The 22,345-nt window shown below is 39.6% G+C and overlaps 1 protein-coding gene across 3 annotated transcripts in view; it reads right to left on the minus strand.

Annotated features, from left to right (window-relative positions):
- Nucleotides 1–22,345, minus strand: part of LOC108438820 (Kv channel-interacting protein 1) — a 73,214-nt gene that overhangs the window by 14,042 nt on the left and 36,827 nt on the right. The window contains exon 1 of one of the 3 annotated variants that reach the window (XM_017716889.2): nucleotides 13,260–13,500. The exons of the other annotated variants lie outside the window; for them this stretch is intronic. Within the exon in view, the coding sequence (XP_017572378.1) occupies nucleotides 13,260–13,317 (58 nt within the window). The 5' untranslated portion in view covers nucleotides 13,318–13,500. Of the gene's footprint in view, nucleotides 1–13,259; nucleotides 13,501–22,345 lie in introns of those variants that run through there. 3 annotated transcript variants of the gene reach the window in all.

Genomic DNA, 22,345 nt, shown 5'->3' on the forward strand with positions numbered 1-22,345 from the left:
AGGTCTGTTTGAAGTAATTTATCTCACAGCAATGCTGCACATTGACCACTAGATGGGGACAAAGAACTATAACTGACATTCATTTACTCCCATCAGGTATCGCTTAAGGAGCACCATCATTGTGTTGGACTCCCTATGAGCCTGTTAAGAGAGAACACTATAAACATGCACGTAGAAGCACAATGTACATGACACACACAAAAAACAATACTAAATTATGGTTCACCACTGAAGGTTCTGGTCCAAAAGCTATAATATGTGCTGGGTGATAAGATTAAGGGATCATAATTGTATCTGTCACGATTGGCCCCTCCCAGTCAATTTACATTGACTCAGTAAACTCTGTCCTGAGTCAAAGCTTTTTAAATATACTTAAAAAAGTCGTGATTGGCCCCTCCCAGTTTTGTCCATGTGTTGTGTTTTGGTCTAGTCCATGTGCTCTTTGTTTTAATCCCAGTCTGGCCCTTTGTTTGTTGGATGTATGTATTGTATTCTCGTGTTTGGTTCTTGTTTGAGGTTCTGTGTAGTTTATCATGTCTGCAACCCGATCTGTTCGTGTTGGCTGTTTGAACCTAGAACGTTTTGACCATGACCCTGGATTTGCCCATAATAAAAGTCGCTTATCTCAGCGTATGCGTCCACCTCCTCGCTCCCCACCGTTACACGTTCCACTTCACAGATGAATCCGATGATTGATGAATCTGATAATGGTTTAAAGTGCACTCCAGAGAGATCTCAATACTTGCTGAAGGACATGTCAACTAAAGATATACATGAATAATTTACTGTGAATGTGAATGTCATCATATCTTCATTAGTATAATATTGATTTAGCATTTGAGATCTAAACATCATGTCAGATCTTCTTTTTTGAGCCTGTATATGTAACCTTACTATGTAACGATGTATGATGTAGTTTAAAATACTCCTGCAACATTCGACCAGACACTTCTGACTTTCAAATAATTTTTTAGGCTTCACACTGTGACTTACAGTAGTGCACACACACACACACACAAAACATGTTTTAGACTTTTTTCCTGGCCCAGTAATGATACTTTTTTTTAATTTTAACAAAATATCTTTCATAGTGCTGCTTTAAGGTTAGTTTTGTCCCTATGTGGTTTGCACCTTCAGTTGTGAAGTATACCTGTGTAGTGCCCCTTTTCTCCATGTATAAAACTAGCCGTTACAACAGATGAGTTATCATCTCTAACTTTACATCTATAAGATGGACCAACAAAGTGTGACTGATCCACTCATACCAGCACAACCCAGACTAACACACCACCACCACATCAGTGTCACTAAAGTACTTAGAATGATCCACCACCCAAATAATACCTACTTTGTGGTGGTCCTGTAGGTCCTGACCAACAAAATGGCCAGTGAGTGCATATTCATTTATCTTATCATTGTTAGAACGAAACTTACAAAATGGGGACTTTATGTAAGAAAGGAGACGATTCTTAACTTCAGTGTAAATTATTATATTTTTCTGAACCTTTTCTATTTGTCACATTATTGTCCCAAAATGTAAAGCTGGCATTTTTAGATTTCACCAAAAAAGGTACAATATCACTTAAATTGAGACTTTATAAGCTCTATTTATAGAATATAGAATATCCTGCCTCCACATGCACATATGTATATATACTGTATACAGACACTGACTCCTATTACATAACACATACATTAGCATTTAATGCTCTCTATAGGTACTTCACATAATGAAGGGCTTATTATACACTTTCCCAATATAACTCTGCTCTCTCTCCTTTCTGCTCTCTCTCTTCTCTCCTCTCTACAGCAGTACTTATATTTATCCCAGTAATCCTGGTTATAAAGTGCTTGTTTTGCATAATCTGAATTAACATAATCTGTGCATTACAGTACAGAGGCGACTCAAACAGTGCGTGTGCTCAGGATCAGATAGACATGCAGCCACTGTATTCTCTCATATATTCTATATACAACCCCAATTCCAATGAAGTTGGGACGTTGTGTAAAACATAAATAAAAAAAGGAATACGACAATTTGCAAATCCTTTTCAACCTATATTCAACTGAATACAACTACAAAGACAAGATATTTAATGTTGAAACAGATAAACTTTATTGTTTTTTGCAAATATTCACTCATTTGGAATTTGATGCCTGCAACACGTTCCAAAGAAGTTGGGACAGGGGCAACAAAAGACTGGGAAAGTTGAGGAATGCTCAAAAAACACCTGTTTGGAACATTCCAGAGGTGAACAGGTTAATTGGAAACAGGTGAGTGTCATGATTGGGTATAAAGGGAGCATCCCTGAAAGGCTCAGTCATTCACAAGCAAGGACGGGGCGAGGTTCATCACTTTGTGAACAACTGTGTGAGCAAATAGTCCAACAGTTTATGAACAACGTTTCTCAATGCGCAATTGCAAGGAATTTAGGGATTTCATCATCTACAGTCCATAATATCATCAAAAGATTCAGAGAATCTGAAGAAATCTCTGCAAGCAGCAAGGCAGAAAGGACATTGAATGCCAGTGACCTTCGATCCCTCAGGCGGCACTGCATTAAAAACCGACATCATTCTGTAATGGATATTACCACATGGGCTCAGGAACACTTCAGAAAACCACTGTCAGTGAACACAGTTCGTCGCTCCATCTACAAGTGCAAGTTAAAACTCTGCCATGCAAAGCGAAAGCCACATATCAACAACACCCAGAAACGCCGCCGGCTTCTTGGGCCCGAGCTCATCTGAGATGGACTGACGCAAAGTGGAAAAGTGTCCTGTGGTCTGACGAGTCCACATTTCAAATTGTTTTTGGAAATCATGGACGTCGTGTCTTCTGGGCCAAAGAGGAAAAGGACTGTCTGGATTGTTATCAGCACAAAGTTCAAAAGCCAGCATCTCTGATGGTGTGGGGGTGTGTTAGTGCCCATGGCAGGGGTAACTTGCACATCTGTGAAGGCACCATTAATGCTGAAAGGTACATACAGGTTTTGGAGCAACATATGCTGCCATCCAAGCAGCGTCTTTTTCAGGGATGTCCCTGCTAATTTCAGCAAGACAATGCCAAGCCACATTCTGCACGTGTTACAACAGCATGGCTTCGTAGTAAAAGAGTGCAGGTACTAGACTGGCCTGCCTGCAGTCCAGACCTGTCTCCCATTGAAAATGTGTGGCGCATTATGAAGCGCAAAATACGACAACGGAGACCCCGGACTGTTGAACAACTGAAGTTGTACATCAAGCAAGAATGGGAAAGAATTCCACCTACAAAGCTTCAACAATTAGTGTCCTCAGTTCCCAAACGCTTACTGAGTGTTGTTAAAAGGAAAGGTGATGTAACACAGTCGTAAACATGCCCCTGTCCCAACTTCTTTGGAACATGTTGCAGGCATCAAATTCAAAATGAGTGAATATTTGCAAAAAACAATAAAGTTTATCCGTTTGAACATTAAATATCTTGTCTCTGTAGTGTATTCAATTGAATATAGGTTGAAAAGGATTTGCAAATCATCGTATTCTGTTTTTATTTATGTTTTACACAACGTCCCAACTTCATTGGAATTAGGGTTGTATCTTTCCTTGACCGTGTATCTCTCTCTCACTCTCTCTGCTCTCTGTCAGTTTTAAAATATTATGAAGCTATTTGAAAATGCCAGCTGCCCTTTATATTTCATAAATATTTCATAGTGAGTAAATGGTCTATACTATGCACACACATTTCAAAAATGATTAAAAGACTTCTAACAACAAGACTTGGTTTCATCTTTGAGAAAGAAGAGAAATCAAGCTCCACTCTTGCTTCAGATCTGAAAAACTAATTTTTTTTGTGTTTCTGTCCATCCTTCCACTGTAAGAAGACAGCTCAACAATATGAGTCTATAAGGAATTAAGAACAATAAGATTTAGGTAATAAGAGTTTATATTTCTTCATATTTTATACTCACCATCTACTTTCTGAGAAGCATCTTTAATCAATTCAACTCACTGACCACTTTATGAGGCCGACCTAACTCATAGGTCTAATATGTAGGAGTCCATCTGTTGTCTTGCACAATTTATTATTCTCCCTCTACCTCATTCATCAGCAGTCATTCTCTGAGCAGAGCGGTGACACTGATGTATTAGTGGTATAGTGGTGCGTGTGGTGCTGGTAAAAGTTTCTAGAGCTTTACTACAGTTTTTATGAGTCAGTGTCACTGCAAGGCCACTGTCCAAGAATTTCCAGTTTCTCATAAAGTGGTCAGTGGGTGTAGATCACTAGTACCAATTAACACAGTAGTGTGTTGTGAGGTCACGCACACAACACAGCGTTCACTTACTGCACGCCTTGTTCACACTTCAATCACTTCATGTTTGTGATGTGAAATCATGTACTTGGTACTTTCAAAGAAGAGTTCCATCATCACTCCTGTTGTAGTGTTGTAGTAAACACTGCTAGAGGAGAATTCAAGTCAAGACCAAGACTTGGACACATTGAGTCCGAGTCAAGACAAAGACTTTCATTGTACACTGCTCAAAAAAATAAAGGGAACATTCAAATAACACATCCTAGATCTGAATGAATGAAATATTCTCATTGAATATTTTGTTCTGTACAAAGTTGAATGTGCTGACAACAAAATCACAAAAAAATCATCAATGGAAATCAAATTTATTAACCAATGGAGGCCTGGATTTGGAGTCACACACAAAATTAAAGTGGAAAAACACACGACAGGCTGATCCAACTTTGATGTAATGTCCTTAAAACAAGTCAAAATGAGGCTCAGTATTGTGTGTGGCCTCCACATGCCTGTATGACCTCCCTACAATGCCTGGGCATGCTCCTGATGAGGTGGTGACTGGTCTCCTGAGGGATCTCCTCCCAGACCTGGACTAAAGCATCTGCCAACTCCTGGACTGTCTGTGGTGCAACGTGGCGTTGGTGGATGGAGCGAGACATGATGTCCCAGATGTGCTCAATCAGATTCAGGTCTGGGGAACGGACGGGCCAGTCCATAGCTTCAATGCCTTCATCTTGCAGGAACTGCTGACACACTCCAGCCACATGAGGTCTAGCATTGTCCTGCATTAGGAGGAACCCAGGGCCAACCGCACCAGCATACGGTCTCACAAGGGGTCTGAGGATTTCATCTCAGTACCTAATGGCAGTCAGGCTACCTCTGACGAGCACATGGAGGGCTGTGCGGCCCTCCAAAGAAATGCCACCCCACACCATTATTGACCCACTGACAAACGGGTCATGCTGAAGGATGTTGCAGGCAGCAGATCGCTCTCCACGGCGTCTCCAGACTCTGTCACGTCTGTCACATGTGCTCAGTGTGAACCTGCTTTCATCTGTGAAGAGCACAGGGCGCCAGTGGCGAATTTGCCAATCCTGGTGTTCTCTGGCAAATGCCAAGCGTCCTGCACGTTGCTGGGCTGTGAGCACAACCCCCATCTGTGGATGTTGGGCCCTCATACCATCCTCATGGAGTCGGTTTCTAACCGTTTGTGCAGACACATGCACATTTGTGGCCTGCTGGAGGTAATTTTGCAGGGCTCTGGCAGTGCTCTGGACACTACGCTGACAGACACAGCAAACCTTCTTGCCACAGCTCACATTGATGTGCCATCCTGGAAGAGCTGCACTACCTGAGCCACTTGTGTGGGTTGTAGAGTCCATCTCATGCTACCACGAGTGTGAAAACACCAGCAACATTCAAAAGTGACCAAAACATCAGCCAGAAAGCAGAAAGGTACTGAGAAGTGGTCTGTGGTCCCCACCTGCAGAACCATTCCTTTATTGAGTGTCTTGCTAATCGCCAATAGTTTCCACCTCTTGCCTTTCCATTTCCACAACAGCTGTGAAATTGATTGTCAATCAGTGTTGCTTCCTAAGTGGACAGTTTGATTTCACAGAAGTTTGATTTACTTGGAGTTATACTGTGTTGTTTAAGTGTTCCCTTTATTTTTTTGAGCGGTGTATATTTGTCTTTCATTAGACATGATAAATATTAATGAATAATAATCATCTACAATTGATGGCAGTGATAGAATGGTGAAGACGGTCTCTGTTTCATCTTCTCTAAAACTTATTCAGAATCACCTCCTAAAGTCTGAATCTAAACCACACAGTACATATCCATTTTTTATTAGTAGATGAAAACATAGTAATAATAAACATTATGATCTGCTCTCAGGGGATGTTTGAATGTTGGAACCAATAAACATCAGCAAATAATACCCAATTAGGCTTCAAAAAGGAATCAATTAGATTATCAACAAACAGCAAAAAGATTTTATTTCAACATGTTGACAAAGGACTGTTTTATTCTGTTTGCAGGTTTTGTTTAAATTCAGTAATTCTGTGACGATGAAAAAAAGTTCAGCTTTCAGACAGAGGCGCTGTGCTCAGCTAGTATGGAGAATTTCCAAGTCCACTTTACTCTAAGACAGAGAGAAGACTGAGTCCAAACTATGTCAAGACTGAGACGCGACGAAGGTCGTTAGTTCATGGTCTTGAGACTGAGTTCAGACTCTAGTACAACACTACATTTGGGACTTTATAACATATGTCATCTTTCAACCTAAGACATGGACTTTGTGTAGCCTCAGTCTTTTAACTGTTTATTCAAAAACTTAACATACTGTTAAGTCAAAAAAATATTTTGATTAAAACGAGGCAAAGCAAAATAACAATTCAGATAAGCAAAAGCAAAGTTTATTCCTTTAAATCTCACAACTACTTCATTCAATGTCTATCCTTTCTCATTTTTTACAGTGCAGCTTTTCACCCTGTTTTTTGTAACAAAGGCATAGAAACAATGTTGCTTATACTGAGGTAATGAATTATGAACACTGAGTTATGAATACTGAAGTGTCTCCAGATGGAGTTAAAATACAGACTGCTGCATACTGTACATCATCACTAGAGAAACTCTCTCTCATGCCTTACACACAAATGTGCACACACCTTTGTACCAGTCCACCCACCCCCACAGACACACACACAAACACACACACACACACACACACACACACACCCAACTGTAATATCCATCCATCCATCCATCCATTTTCTAAGCCGCTTCTCCGTCAGGGTCACGGGGGGATGCTGGAGCCTATCTTCGGGCGGAAGGCAGGATACACCCTGGACAGGTCGCCAGTCCATCGCAGGGCCCCAACTGTAATATAATATTGTTTAATATTTATTGTCTCCACCCTTTTATTTTTCCAGAGACTTGCTTTCATTTTTTCAACAAAATCTGCAGGGACATTTTACCACACCTCCAAAGTTCTGTCTTAGAACCTGGTTGGATTTTCTGTTTCTCACATTCAGTGAGGTTGAGGTCTGGGCTCTGGAGTGGTCAGTCCATTGCTCTGAGAACACCAGCAGCTTCTTTGATTTATAGGTTTTCTTTTTATTGTCTGTTTCCAGTTCTCAGTAAGGGCTTCTTGACAGCTACACATCCTTTCAGACTCAAAACTTTGAGTTGTCTTCTCACAGTGGAAGAATGGACAGAAACACCTGTGGACTTTTTCAGATCTATAGTAAGAGTGGAGCTTCTCCTCTCTCTCTCAAAGATTAGAGCTTTAAGGAATACTTTTTAAAGTATGTTTGGGTGGTCTACCAGTTATTCATTAAAGGATACATATTTCTTTGTTCTTTTATTTTTCTTTGATTTTCAATTTTGGAAACTCCTGTATTCTTCACTTATTTACTTTTTTTCCTTTGACTTGTATGTATGTATGTGTGTGTGTGTGTGTGTGTGTGTGTGTGTGTGTGTGTGTGTGTGTGTGTGTGTGTGTGTGTGTGTGTGTGTGTGTATTAATGTATATATGCACAAACAGAGTGTCTCGCAGTCTTACACAGACACCACACACACAAACACACACACCCACATAATCGCCCACCCACACTTAAGCCCACATAACAGCGTCATTAAGTATGTCCTACAGGAAGGACTTAATAAGCACTTGCAGAAGAGCGAACTCAAGCCCTTATCTATCAAAAGTGGGAGAGGGAGAGGGTGATGAAAGTGAAAGAGAGGAAGGCACAGAGAGGCTGGAAAAAAAGGGGAACAGAGAGAAGCAGTTTTAAAAGAATATTTTAAGGCCAGGGTAACATGAGGGCAGAGAGACAGAGAGAGAGACAGAGAGAGAGAGAGAGATAGAGGGAGAGGAGGAGAGAGGCAGCAAGAAAGAAAGTAAAAGAGACAGAAATGAGCAGAAAGAGATGAGAGCCAGAGAGGAGAAAAGAGAATAAGGAAGAGGAGAAAATCGGGAGAAAGAGCAATGCAGAAATAGAGAGGAGAAAGAGGCAGAAAGAGTGAGAAATGGAGAAACAGAGAGAGAGAGAGAGAGAGAGAGAGAGAGAGAGAGATTAAGACATAGCGTAGCTGGAGGCACAGAGTGGGTGGTGATTGAAGATGTGAAATATTCACCAGAGAAAAAGCCACTGCCACTGATGGAGCAACCATGTAGAATATATTTCTTCCACACACACACATAATGAACATATCCCTCAGATCACCTACAAACATCAGAAAGCAGCACAAAATCTTTTGAACAAACAAAGCCTGGAGCGACTGATGAAAACATGCATAATGCAGCCTCGAAAATGTACACAACAAGCACCCAGCATCCATGGCCAACACATCCGGAATCACACAACACAACGAAGCACAGCAAAACAACAAGACAACAATGATTCTCTTACATTCAGAGCTGTTTCAGCCACATCCATCAGGGCCAGAAGGCTCAAAGCTCAAGAGGATCATTTCAGCCTTGAACTCATCACTGCTACACTCTGAAAAAACGTACTAAAACCTGTCACTGAAATGGCATCTTCTTGTCACTGGGGTGGTACCCCACACCAGTACTTGTGAATGGAAAGCTACAAATACGTACTTTCTCCTGGAAAGAATGTGTTTAAGATGCCGTAAAACTGTTGTACATGTACATGTGAGGTTACATTTATATTGTTTGTACCTGCACAGTCCCTTCATGCTCACAGTACTAATGCATGTTTGTCACTGTAATTCAGGATTTGATCAGAAACGATCAGCTGTTACTATGGATACGCGCTCAGATCAAAGTCTGAGGAGACTTTGTGGGCGTACAGTGCAATTAGCCTGAGTACAGCTTCATCAGGACTTGTTGATCAGGCACGGACAGCAAAACGTGTTAATTAGATTAGTGTTTGTCAGCAGAGAGACCACTGAATCACTGCCTGCCATATTTCACTATGAACAGCATTCAACTGGATCAAAATCAGTTACATCATTCCATGTATGTTACACACATGAGGAATCTGTGGTGGTGAGTGCACATAACATGTAAGTCAGCAGTGTATGCAGAGCTGTTAACAAATATTAAAGAGAAAATATTACATATTTGTGTTACAGCTAATGGAATGAGATCTAAAAGTAGCCAAAAAGACCAAGAGAATGTTCCAGTGCATGTTCAGAGGATGAGGAGATACAATCCAGTGTTCTTTGTGTTATATTGCACAGTATATTATAAACATTTGTACAGTCGTACAGTGACATATTATAGTGTAGAGGAACTATTTTGGATGGTGCTAAACGAATCAAGCTGTAAGAAGCCCAGCATGAAATGCTGTTAATTAATGTTATTTATGTACCATTATTGTAAAGTGTTTCCAAATTTAGACCACAGCCAAAGTAGCTCTGAACTGACCTGGAGCAATAGTTCCAAAGACTAACCTGAGTCAGAGGGATACGGTATGATCAGCAAACCTACATAGACATTTTGTATAACTTCCCACTTTATGAAGTGATTGTACAGTGTGGCAAAAATTTATTTAGTCAGCCACTGATTGTACAAGTTCTCCTACTTAGAAAGATGAGAGAGGTCTGTAATTTTCACCATAGCTACACTTCAACTATGAGAGACAATATGAGAAAAAAATCCAGAAAATCACATTGTAGGATTTTTAAAGAATTTATTTGTAAATTATGGTGGAAAATAAGTGTTTGGTCACCCACAAACAAGCAAGATTTCTGGCTCTTACAGACCTGTAACGTCTTCTTTAAGAAGCTCTTCTGTCCTCCACTGTTACCTGTATTAATGGCACCTGTTTAACCTCGTTATCTGTATAAAAGACACCTGCCCACAACCTCAAACAGTCACACTCCAAACTCAACCATGGCTAAGACCAAAGAGCTGTCGAAGGACACCAGGAAGAAAATTGTAGACCTGCACCAGGCTGGGAAGAGTGAATCTACAATAGGTAAGCAGGTTGGTGTGAATAAATCAACTGTGGGAGCAATTGTAAGAAAATAGAAGACATACAAGACCATTGATAATCTCCCTCGATCTGGGGCCCCATGCAAGATCTCATCCTGTGGGGTCAAAACGATCATGAGAACAGTGAAGAAAAATCCCATAACTACACAGAGGGACCTGATGAATGACCTGCAGAGAGCTGGGACCAAAGTAACAAAGTCTATCCTCAGTAACACACTACGCCGAGAGGGACTTAGATCCTGCACTGCCAGGCGTGTCCCCCTGCTTAAGCCAGTACATGTCCAGGCATCTCTGAAGTTTGCCAGAGAGCATATGGATGATCCAGAAGAGGACTGGGAGAATATCATGTGGTCAGGTGAAACCAAAATAGAACTTTTTGGTAAAAACTCAACTCGACGTGTTTGGAGGAAGAAGAATGCTGAGTTGCATCCCAAGAACACCATACCTACTGTGAAGCATGGAGGTGGAAACATCATGCTTTGGGGCTGTTTTTCTGCAAAGGGGACAGGACGACTGATCCGTGTTAAGGGAAGAATGAACGGGGCCATGTATTGTGAGATTTTAAGAGAGCATTGAAGATGGAGCGTGGCTGGGTCTTCCAGCATGACAATGATCCCAAACACGCCGCTCAGGCAACAAAGGAGTGACTCCGTAAAAAGCATTTCAAGGTCCTGGAGTGGCCTAGCCAGTCTCCAGACCTCAACCCCACAGAAAATTTGTGGTGGGAGTTGAAAGTCCATGTTGCCCAGTGACAGCCCCAAAACATCACTGCTCTAGAGGAGATCTGCAGGAGGAATGGGCCAAAATACCAGCTACAGTGTGTGCAAACCTGGTGAAGACTTGCAGGAAACGTTTGACCTCTGTCATTGCTAACAAAGGTTATGTTACAAAGTACTGAGTTGAACTTTTGTTATTGACCAAATAATTATTTTCCTCTCATATTTTTTCTCATATTGTCTCTCATAGTTGAAGTGTAGCTATGATGAAAATTACAGACCTCTCTCATCTTTATAAGTAGGAGGACTTGCACAATCAGTGGCTGACTAAATACTTTTTTGTCCCACTGTATATATGTGCCTTATAATATTTCAACACTTTAAAGTACAGACAAAGTACCCAGTAGCCTAAAATCATTTTCAAGAGCAAACCATTCACTGGCATTTCAATTCAGTCCAATATTAGGCTTAATTCATGTCTGGGAAGCTAAATTTGATCCAATTCTGTAACAGCCAAATACAGAACTACTCGTAGTTTAAGATAAAATACAGCTAAGATAATATACTTTACAGTTAAAGTAAAGTAAGCCAAATATAAACAACGGTGATCATGTGTAGCTTAATTTAGTTTAAATTTCCTTTTAATACTTCTAAATCTTAAAAATCGAATTTTGCACTCATTTGCACTTTAAGTGCTATTTATGTTTTTGGGTTTGTTTTGTCTGTTTGGCTTTGTTTGCTTGTTTTTGTTAGACTGAACTGAATAAAAAGTTTAAAATAAAATAAAAATAAAAAGCTGCAGTTTTGTGTAAGATGTGCTGTTAGTTGTGCATTTCTTTCTGTGAGGTAGTGGTGTGTTTGAGCATTTTTAGCATGGTGCTGCTAGGTGCTCATCCTAAGCGAAGTGCTTCAATTAAAATAACTCCTTTTAAAGCTTTTAAAGAGAAAACATTGGCTGTATGCGGGTATCTGACAATTCAGTTTTCAGTACTGGAAAAGAAAAAAGGAATTAAGGGGGAAAAGTGGCATTATGCCATCTCTATTAATTAGTGAGAAATGCTCAAAGAAAGCTGTTTATACTCCACTTTAATGGTCCAGCATGCTTCTCATGTTCAGGCTGACTGAGTACAGCTCAAGTTCTAATAGCCTGAACAGTGTTCATCATCATTGACTAGCACAACTAATGCTTTCCATCATCAGAGGACAGTCTGATACACCCAGAGAGCTTTAGAGACCTGCCAGAGTCATTAAGCAGCAAACTCATTATAACACACACAGAGACTAAACTTAATGCAGAGAGAGAGAGAGAGACAGAGAGAGGAAGACAGAAATATATAATAAATATATAAAATGTTGAGAGAGAGAAAGAAGGATATAAAATAAGAGAAGATAAGAGGGAAAGATATATGCATTTATATATATATATATATATATATACATATATATAATAGAGAGCGAGAGAGACAGACAGAGAGAGAGAGAGACTGTAGGATAAAAGTAAAGCAAAAAGAAAGAGAGAGCAAGAAAGAAAGGAGGACAGAAAACAAAAAAACAAGAAGACAAGAGAGACAGAAAAATCAGAATATACAGAGCAACAGGTGACTTTTATATCTTTTATCAAGCATGTCTCTCTCTCTCTCTCTCTCTCTCTCTCTCTCTGTCTCTCTCCCTCTCTCTCTCTCTCTGTCTCTGTCTCTCTCCATATTTCTATCCTGTTTTTCATCTACTTTTTTAACAGGAGAGACCACTCAAGATCCCCCCACAGCAAGCACACAATACAACACACACACACACACACACACTCACACACACACACACCCTCACACACGCACACACACACACACACATATACATAAACACTCCAACACTGCCACATCTATGTTGCCATGACAACAGCGCTTCCAAGGTAACAGGCAGGAAAAGAGTGAGTGTGTGAGTGGAGTGATAAATACCCGAAGCATGTGCACTTTAGACATCTCACACATTCTATCATCGAAACATACGCTCCCTCTCTGATGAAAACAAATGCATGAGCATGTATCTGAGAGACGACGGCTAAGCGTTCAACAGATGGCAGACGTAACTGAGCTGTGAGTGTTCAGATATGAGCTCAGAGAGGGCTACTTGTTGCATTACTGAATACAAAGTAAATAGAAAAGCACAGAGCGAATGCAGAGGGCCGCATGTCCTCTTTCATGTGTCCTGTGGGTATGAATGTGCAGTATGTGTGGACAGAAGTCAGGTCAAACATGTATGACTGTATATGCATGCATGTGTGTGTCTTACCTCTGGACGGCTGCCTCTGTTTGGTTTGCATGGTCAGTGTGCCAACCACTGCACCCATGTTGTCGCCGTGGAAACAAGCGTGTCTGAGTGGGTATTGCTCCGTCACACGTGTTCCACTCACTCACTCGCTCTCCCTCTCTCGCTCGCTGTCTGTCTGTCTTTCCCTCATTCTTTCTGCTCTCTGCATGATGTTTCTCTCTTCCTCACTGTGCTCCCCTCTTCTTACACTCTCCAAGATGTTGGACCCCTCCACCCCTCCCTCTCTCTCCCTCTCCCCTTCTTGTTGAGTGGTGGCGTCATGCAGTGTGAATCAGTATCAGAGACCCACTTTAACTCACACACACACACACACACACACACACACACACACACACACGCACACACACACAGGGCTACTCTGGCAGGCTGACTGTAGTACTGCCATTAACATCATTATTAAAATAAACACACATGTACAGTCTACAAGCCTCTAATCAATCACTCAGAAAGAGAGAGAGAGAGAGAGATACAGAGAGAGGGAGAGAGGAAAACGAGAAGCAGAGAAGAGACAAGGGCAAAGAGAGAGAGAGAGCTGAGGGAGAAAAACAAGGAAAGAGGATAAGAGAGAGAAAGAGACAGAAAGATAGAAAGGGAAGTAAAACAAGCATTTTAGTAAACAGTAGAGTGTATCTGAGACAGTTTAGTGCTATTGTATATGTCTTTGCTCCACATGCAGACGGAAGAAGATCTTGCTGAAGAAGATTTTCTTCAGATCTAAACTTTGTGTAGTGAAAAATGAAAAGTTAGAGTAATTGTTCCCTCAGTTCATAAATGTTAAATGATCTCAGTATAGATCACTTCATCACTTCAGATGTGCTTTTTGTGCGAGCTGGCTTCACTGAGCTTTACTAAAAGTTTTATATGTGATAAATCGAGTCCATCTTTTAAGTTGACAGTTTTTATAGGGTAGCTGGTCAAAACATGCAATGGTATTCCGTTCATTATTAAAAGATCCATAAACCAGATGGCCTCTTGTCATCACTTAATCATGGCTGTGGCTATGTATTAAGGTACCTCTGTGAACTGTCCTTGGCAAGCAGCCCGTGAACAAAAGCTAGAAAAAAACATCTGATATTGCTACAGCCATATGTTGACATTGGTTGAGGTAATAGAGAAAGTTACCACAGAAAGTTATCATGCAAAAAAGTTATGAATATGCTGCCAGATGCCTGAGGCATTGAGTGTGTTTACAAACACTCAATAATCAGATCACAATCTGATTTCTGCAGTTATCTGATTATTCAAATGGTCATGTAAACACCTTACCAGAAATCTGGCTATGAAAGCCAATAAAGAGAGCTGGATTTCAGCTCAGTAATCAGATTTCTCAGTGCATATAAACTCTTACCTGGATTTCTTTCAGATTTCTCAGCCTGCACATGTGCAAAATAGACAGCAAGATGCAGCAAAACACCTTTGGAGTGAAGCTGAAACCAGCTAGATTCTCAGTTAAAGGATTTAAATATTCTTTGTCTTCTAAATGATGTATGTTCATTTTTCAGGTAAACGGCACAATATTTTTTAAAGAAATGCCATGACATAAATTTGGAGTTTTACATTACATTTACATCGTGTCTTCCTCTGTGAGTTTATTGTCTGGATGCAAAGCAGAAATTCGATTTCTGCCTGAATTCCTCATTATCTAAACACTCAAGTGCAAATAAACACGTTGATCAGATTACTGACAAAATCTGATTTTCTGCAGTTATCAAATCATTCATTGCATGCAAATGCATTCATTGTTTTACAATGGTTTTGAGAAGGTATTAGTCTAAAATGTAAATTTACCTATTCAGAGAACATGTGTAGGTTCACTTTTGGATAGTGAGTAAAATATATGATATGATATTCATCTTGGTTCCAATCACTACCGCTATAAAGAAATTTGAGGTAGTAAGTTTCTCTATAACATAGAAGGAGAAGAGGTAGACCTCAGAGAAGGTTTATGGATTTAGTGAAGGTGGACATGGAGATAGTTGGTGTAAAAGTAGAGGAGGCAGTGGATAGGGCAAGATGGAGGCAGATGAGCCGCTGTGGTGACCCCTAAAGGGAGCAGCCAGAAGAAGAAGAAGAAGTTTCTCTATAACACATCAAACCACTCAGAATGACTTTGTTTACAGGTTCATTCTACTGAATTAGTTTAATTTGGTACAGTAAAACTATTTTAAAAAGTAACTAGGTATTCAGATCTTAGACATTTACAATAATTATGTTATGATCTATTAATAAACCCAGTAATTGAGATAGCAATAAGCTAAACATGAACAACCATTTTTTATATTTTCTTTTCCTTTTTGACCAATCTTTTTGTTTCTTTTATTATTTAAATATTTAGATTTATCGTGAGCTTAATTTTTAATTTAAAAACTGTTCAAAAAAGTCACTTTTGTTTTAATGTCACTGCAGAAACAGTTTTAGTCTGTAGGCAGGGCCTTCTTTTAGCCACACCCCTGCATTTTAGAGCAGGAAGTGAGGCTGCATCTCTGTTCCTCATGGTGAGCAGTTAGATCCTACTGCTTTGAACTGAACATGTCTTAAATCTGAAAATCAGTGTGTAACATTAACAATTTTCACTCCTAAAACAGATTTTCTGCAATAAAGTCTGCAATTTTTTTGTGTTTTAATGAAATTGTTTGAAATTGATTTTTGCGTCTGCAGCTGTTCAAAGCTGTGCTTGCTGATTATGTGTATGTACTGACTAGTGTTTGTCCTGTGTAAAGCTTCAGTAGTGTTATGATTGCTTTTATTAGTGACAAAATGGAAAGTTCAATCATGTGTTCCAGTGAAATAAACACATATAATTAAAGCATTAGGTCATTTCACTCTAAAGTCTGAAATGGGTTTAAAACTCTGACTTTCACCCAATTTGTGGAAAATGTATTTATCATTAATTCCCCATTTTAGAGCTTTTTTTTCTCATTAGACGTCTACCACAGCTATAGTCCCAGACCCAAGTACCACAATAGGCTGTGTTTTGTGAAAATATTTTATGCAGATGAGCTGAAAGCATGGTCTGAAATGATGTGCTTGCCCTTAAAAAATCAAGGCTCATCCTTCTCTGTATTTCTGCTGCTGAGTCTGCCTCTTCTACTGCAAAAACCCAAAACATGTCCTCACTTTAGTACATCTAAAACATGATCTACAGCAAATATCTGATAGAACCACTGCATGAGCTATTCTACAACATGTAATGACCTCTCTGTCTCACTGACTTATGAGCTGTGGTCTCGTTTCTATCACTCTATCTCTGCCCTCTATCAATCTCTCTGTTCCTGTGCACTCTTCTCTCTCTGAGCTGAAGGGAAAAAAGTAATTTCCTCCTGAGCGTTTGATCTGCTACGCTGAGTTCAGGCTCACAGGGACTTTACCTGATGCCATTTTTACACCTTTCATGTCTTAACTGTCTTTACTGCAATAATTCACATTAAAGAGCCCTTTTTGAAGAAAATGTCTGTTCACAGCTATGTCCACTCACACTTACATTCCCTCAACAAAACATGTCTTGTTTATAACTCATGTCGCACAACATCAGAGGAAGAAAAAAACAATAAATGGCACCAATGGCCTATTCATTGCAGACACAGGGACACAATGCATGTTAGAAGGTACCTGAAAGGAGCCTTCTTTAACCATGCTATACCTGGGCTGTGGTGGCCAATATCCCTTATTCCAGTTTTTTCCCCTTGTTTTAAGCCAAAAAGCAGATTACGTCTGATCACACACAATACAGTAGCCAACACTTAAATCACAGTGTGTGTGTGTGTGTGAGAGAGAGAGAGAGAGAGAGAGAGAGAGAGAGAGAGAGAGCGAGACAGACAGAGAGACAGAGAGAGACAGAGAGAGAGAGAGGTGTGTCTCTGGGGAGCAGTGAAATGGCTATAGTCCTATTTACAAGGTGGCGGGCCGCCAAGATGAACAATACAGTTAGATGACAAAAGAGGAGGGAGACATAAAGTGGGCAGCGATCCCACTGTTTTCTTTATGTTCTCTGCAGATTAAAAAAGAAGGAATAAATGGAAACTGTGTTTATGTATGACACATGGTTAATATAGATAGATGTCAGTCCCTATTTGAATTTGCCAGCAATTACATATTCAGTAATTGCAAATATACCAGTCAAGCATACCTGTACAGTAGGTGGGTGAAGGCGTATATCAATAGTGAGGCAATAAATAAATAAATAAATATTACATGATTTTTTACACTTACATCATATACAGTCAATCTGCCATTTCTGACTTCCAATTCAATTTTACTTCCTTAGTTTTGAACCAGAGCTGCTAGGCTGATGGTGCTGACACTGGAAACCAGTAGTCACTCTGACCATTTCCACAAATGCATGCCAAAATCTTCATATCTTTACTTCAAATCATGTCAATGTAAGCTCATTTTGAATGGATAGGCCTTATCTATGCATTTACGCTGAAATTGGAGCTACATTATCATCCACATTATCATCTACCTTCCAGGACTATCCAGGACAACACCACTATGCAAGTACGTATAGAATAGGCTTGTTTACTGTAAGACAGTTAGAAGTTGCGTATCAGATAATGGTAAACCTACTGAATGAAGTGTTGTGTTCCGTTTGGCAAAAATAGAACAAAGAAATCTATAAGTAGTCTAGCACATCACCACTGTTTTCCCACTGATGCAGACATGAACTGCACACTGTAACTTTTGGCAATGGCCCACAAACTAGCAAGAGAGACTTGTGATCATTTTTCACCTGATATCTCTGGCTACTCGTCTGTGAAACCCAAATTAAGACCCAAATGTGGTTTTGGTGACCACCAGTGCACCACAAATATGCGCTGACTTGCATTTGGAGTTAGTAGAAAATTTTGATTTCCTTTAAGCCCCAGAACACAAGAGGCCATGTTTTATCACTAATACCATCATATTTAACAGGCAGAAACTCTCCACAAAGGGGAACTTACAGTACTTGAATCATTTTTGGTGCTTACAAGAACAATTTATCACATCAATGACACAATGTGTCCTTGTTCACCCACAACTAAGCAGCGGTCTGTGGAACACTGATTACGGGCCACAGAGCTCTCTATTGATGGTTCCATTGTTAATACCATGAGGAGCAGTTAATTTTTTTCAGTGTAGCATACTCACACAAGTTCAGCTGTAGCCTAAAAGATGCATAATCATTCCTTGGAAAATTGTTCAAAACTTGATTTTGTTGACAACACTAATTCTGTTGCTTGCCGAACAGTCATTATTTACGTACGTTCAACAATACTGTAACCTTTTACTTCAGATTCTATTATCTCTTGTCCTGTTATAAAAAAAATATATTTTTAGCTGGTTCCCCAAAGCCAAAACAGTTGATAGTCCTGGTCAGAGGGATGCAGCATCCCACTCGTCAGGTATACCATAAGAACGTACAAAACACTGATCAATGTCAAAAATGCTGAACAGAAAACAGGTGGGTGGAGGAACACCAGGACCAGGCACTGCAGTAGGAAAAGACTAACATAGTCTTGGACATGGCAGAAATGGCAGAGGTTAGAAGTTGTGCTAAGCTTCACTTTTTGATAGGTCCATGGAGAACTCGCTTACTGCATCCTGGGATTGAACTTTCTGGCATCAAGATAGTCCTTTGACACATCACCAAGCCACATTAAAGCCATTTCAAAGCCAATCTGTGCCAACCACTGCCTAATCTAACTGACTGGCAAAGGTAGAAGAGCCATCATAGCCCACCTGATCCATCAATACCTGGCCACTGGCTGCCCTCAGCCAGTCAAACGCAGCAGCGAACAACATTGCAAAGGCCCTAGGGTCTTCCAGGTTTAATATCCCACAGTAATCACACCAAGATATTGTGCAGTGGATCCAGCTCATGTGGACTGTAGTCATACAATTTATAAACTAACCCCTCTACTAATATACTGAATTGTAACATTATGGCATCAATTGCAAATGAATACAACTACGCACACACATATTCAGTCAGGTCCATAAATATTTCGACATTTACAAAGTTATTGTTTTTTTCGCTGTCTACCACAGCATAATTCAAATTAAATGATGACCTCAAAGTGCAGACTTTCCACTTTAATTTGAAAGATTTAGGAATTGGAACCGATTTCATACATAACTCCCTCCCCCCATTTTAGGGGCTTATAAGTAATTAGACAAGCTAATATTTGTAATTAGACATGAAATTTAGAATCATAAATTAATTGTCAGTAAGTGAAGTGCATGTTTGATTGAATTATGGTCAGGTGATTGACTTATACATTGCAGAACATTCCACCTCTTTTCTTAAAAAAAGCCTCGGGTTGCTTCAGGTCATCGTCCATCTGCACTGTGAAGCACCGTCCAGTGAGTTTTTATTTGGCTGAATCTGCCCAGGTAATATTGTTCTATACACTTCAAAATTCGTCCTGCTGCAGAAGTCATTCATCAGCCATACATGCCTAAACACAACACTGCCTTAAACAGGCTTGACAGATGAGACGTTATGCTTCAGATCAAGAGCAGTTCTTTCTCTCCTGCATACTTTTCTCGTCATTCTCGTGGGACAAGACAAGTTGATCTTTGTCGCATTTTTCCAGAAGATGTTGTTTTAGAACCTACAGGCTTTTTTTAGTTTTTTTTAACTAAAATCTGGTTTTCCTGTTTTTGAGGCTTACCCGTGGTTTAGGTCTTGTGGTAAACCCTTTGTATTTACTCTGGTTAAGTCTTCTCTTGATTGTTGACTTTGACACAGATACGTTGTCTCCTGGACGGTGTTCTTTATCTGGCCAACTGTTGTGAAGGGGTTTTTCTTCAACAGGGAAAGAATTCTTCTCTGATCACAGTTGTTTTTTTTTGGTCTTCTGGGCTTTTATGTGTTTCTGAGCAGTCTCATGTACCAAATAAGTGACTTGGCCTTACCTACTGCTATTTTTTTTTGCTATCTCTCTAAATTTGTCATTTGTGCAGTGTTCACATTGATACTGATGCATATATCCTCAGGGTAAAGCTGAAACCTGCATTCATATTCTTTGGTAAACAACTAAATTAATAACTTTGTCAATGTCCAAATATTTATGGACCTGACAGTACTTGTTTTGCCAAAGTGTGGACTGTCATTTGTATATACACTGTCACCCACAAATCCTAAACCCATATTTCCTTAACCATATTTTTATAGTCTTTGTGGTCTGTGGTTAGAGCAGGATTTTTTCATGTGAGCACAGGGAAAATGTCCTCACAAGGTAGCATCTTTGGTCTATGTATATGGAGATATAAAGTCCAAGCAAAGGACCTTTTTTTCTGTTGAAAAAGAGCAGAAATGCGAAGACAAAGGATTAGCCCCATGCTAGGGGCCCTCAACAGCTAATGGCACCGACTGTAGGCCTCATTAACCTGATGTAGCTCTCTTCAACAGTCTGAAGTGGTGATTGTTAGCCTAACCCTTAGCCCAGTACTAAAGGCTCTCTACTTAAAAGAGATCATTTCCAGTAAACATCTGATGCTCATTATTGTGTCCTACAATTACAAAAGTCTTATCAATTTCAGTCCTATGCCAAAGGCTTCCCACATTGCTGTAGCACTGCTCAATGACCTATTGTTCCTATTCCATCCAAGAGAAAAAAGTGATAGTGATTAGACAGATGACTAGTCTGCTGTTAAAAAACACAAAATGATCAAACTTCAGTCCAGTGTGACCAACACTAAAAGAAAGCCATGTGGAAAAGTATTTCATGACTTTTGGAGATCCAAAGCATCTATTTTCAGGTTATATTACACAGTAAAAGAAATGAAGGTCTGATCTTTTGATTTTTGTGTTTGTATAGTTTTGGCAATACAGTCTCTGATTCATTCATCCAGCAAAGCAACAATGAATTGAACCGATCAAACTGAGAGAGGATCTCAGTTTTACTACTCCATCTTATTGCAATATTGTGCTCAATAAGTTCACACTCAAACAATTATGCTATGCTTTTATTGCTTAATATTGTGCTTATCCCACATATGTGTTGTAAATGACACCATCAAGCCAATAAAGCACACTTTAATTGAATTGAAAGATTGTGTTTTTCCCCTCACTGTAATAACAATATTGTTTTATACATTGCCTATACCAGAAAGCCTATCAACAAGTCATGGTGTTATTGCCTAGACAGCTACAGAAAGAAAATGAAATCTAAAAATCTGTGCATCAACAAAGGTTACTTGACACAATTATTTCTCTTCATCCTATATATACATATATATATATATATATATATATATATATATATAGAGAGAGAGAGAGAGAGAGAGAGAGACGTGTGTGCCACATGAAGCTGGCACCACTTATTTATTTATAATAATAACAGCCATGAAATCCGTAGCTAAAGATAATTATTCATTTGTTTTATTTTTACAATTCTCCTTAGGCTATTAGGTCTGGATACATGTAGCTTATTAAATATTTAAGGATATTTCTTGATTTTAGTTGAATGTTTACACATCATGAATCCCTTCACAAAACCCTAAATACTGTATGGTATCACTTTTTTAAGTATGAAATGTGTCCACTCTTTGTCTTCATTACAGCTTCCACTCTTTTCAGGAGACTTGCTTTCAGGTTGCAAATAAAAACCTCTAGGGATATTTTTCCACACCTCCAAAGTTCAGTCTTAGAAGTTGGCTTTATTTCAAAGATCAAAGTCATCCACATCACATTAGGTGATGCTGAGGTCTGGACTAATTAATTAAGTGAACGGTGTCTGACATTTGCACAGTAATGTAAACTAAACATTCATTCATTTATTATTTTTTTAAATTGCTTTTTTACCCAAGCTTTAGTGACAGACAATACACTCCATAGTGGGTTTGTTTTCTGTTCCCTGTTGGTCTAAGGTATTTCACAGCGGGTATGCGATTGTATAGCGCAGTGTGTAGGTACTCTCTCCTCTTCAGTGCTCACGCTTTCTATGATACAGATTAATGAAAAACCACGTTATTATCATTACACTCTCCCCTAGGAGACAGCATCTCTCTCTCCCTATATCATTCTCTTTCTTGCTCTCTCTCTCATTAGAATCACACTGTCT

Source organism: Pygocentrus nattereri, chromosome 11 (assembly GCF_015220715.1).
Source record: "Pygocentrus nattereri isolate fPygNat1 chromosome 11, fPygNat1.pri, whole genome shotgun sequence".
In the NCBI taxonomy this organism is placed as follows: domain Eukaryota; kingdom Metazoa; phylum Chordata; class Actinopteri; order Characiformes; family Serrasalmidae; genus Pygocentrus; species Pygocentrus nattereri.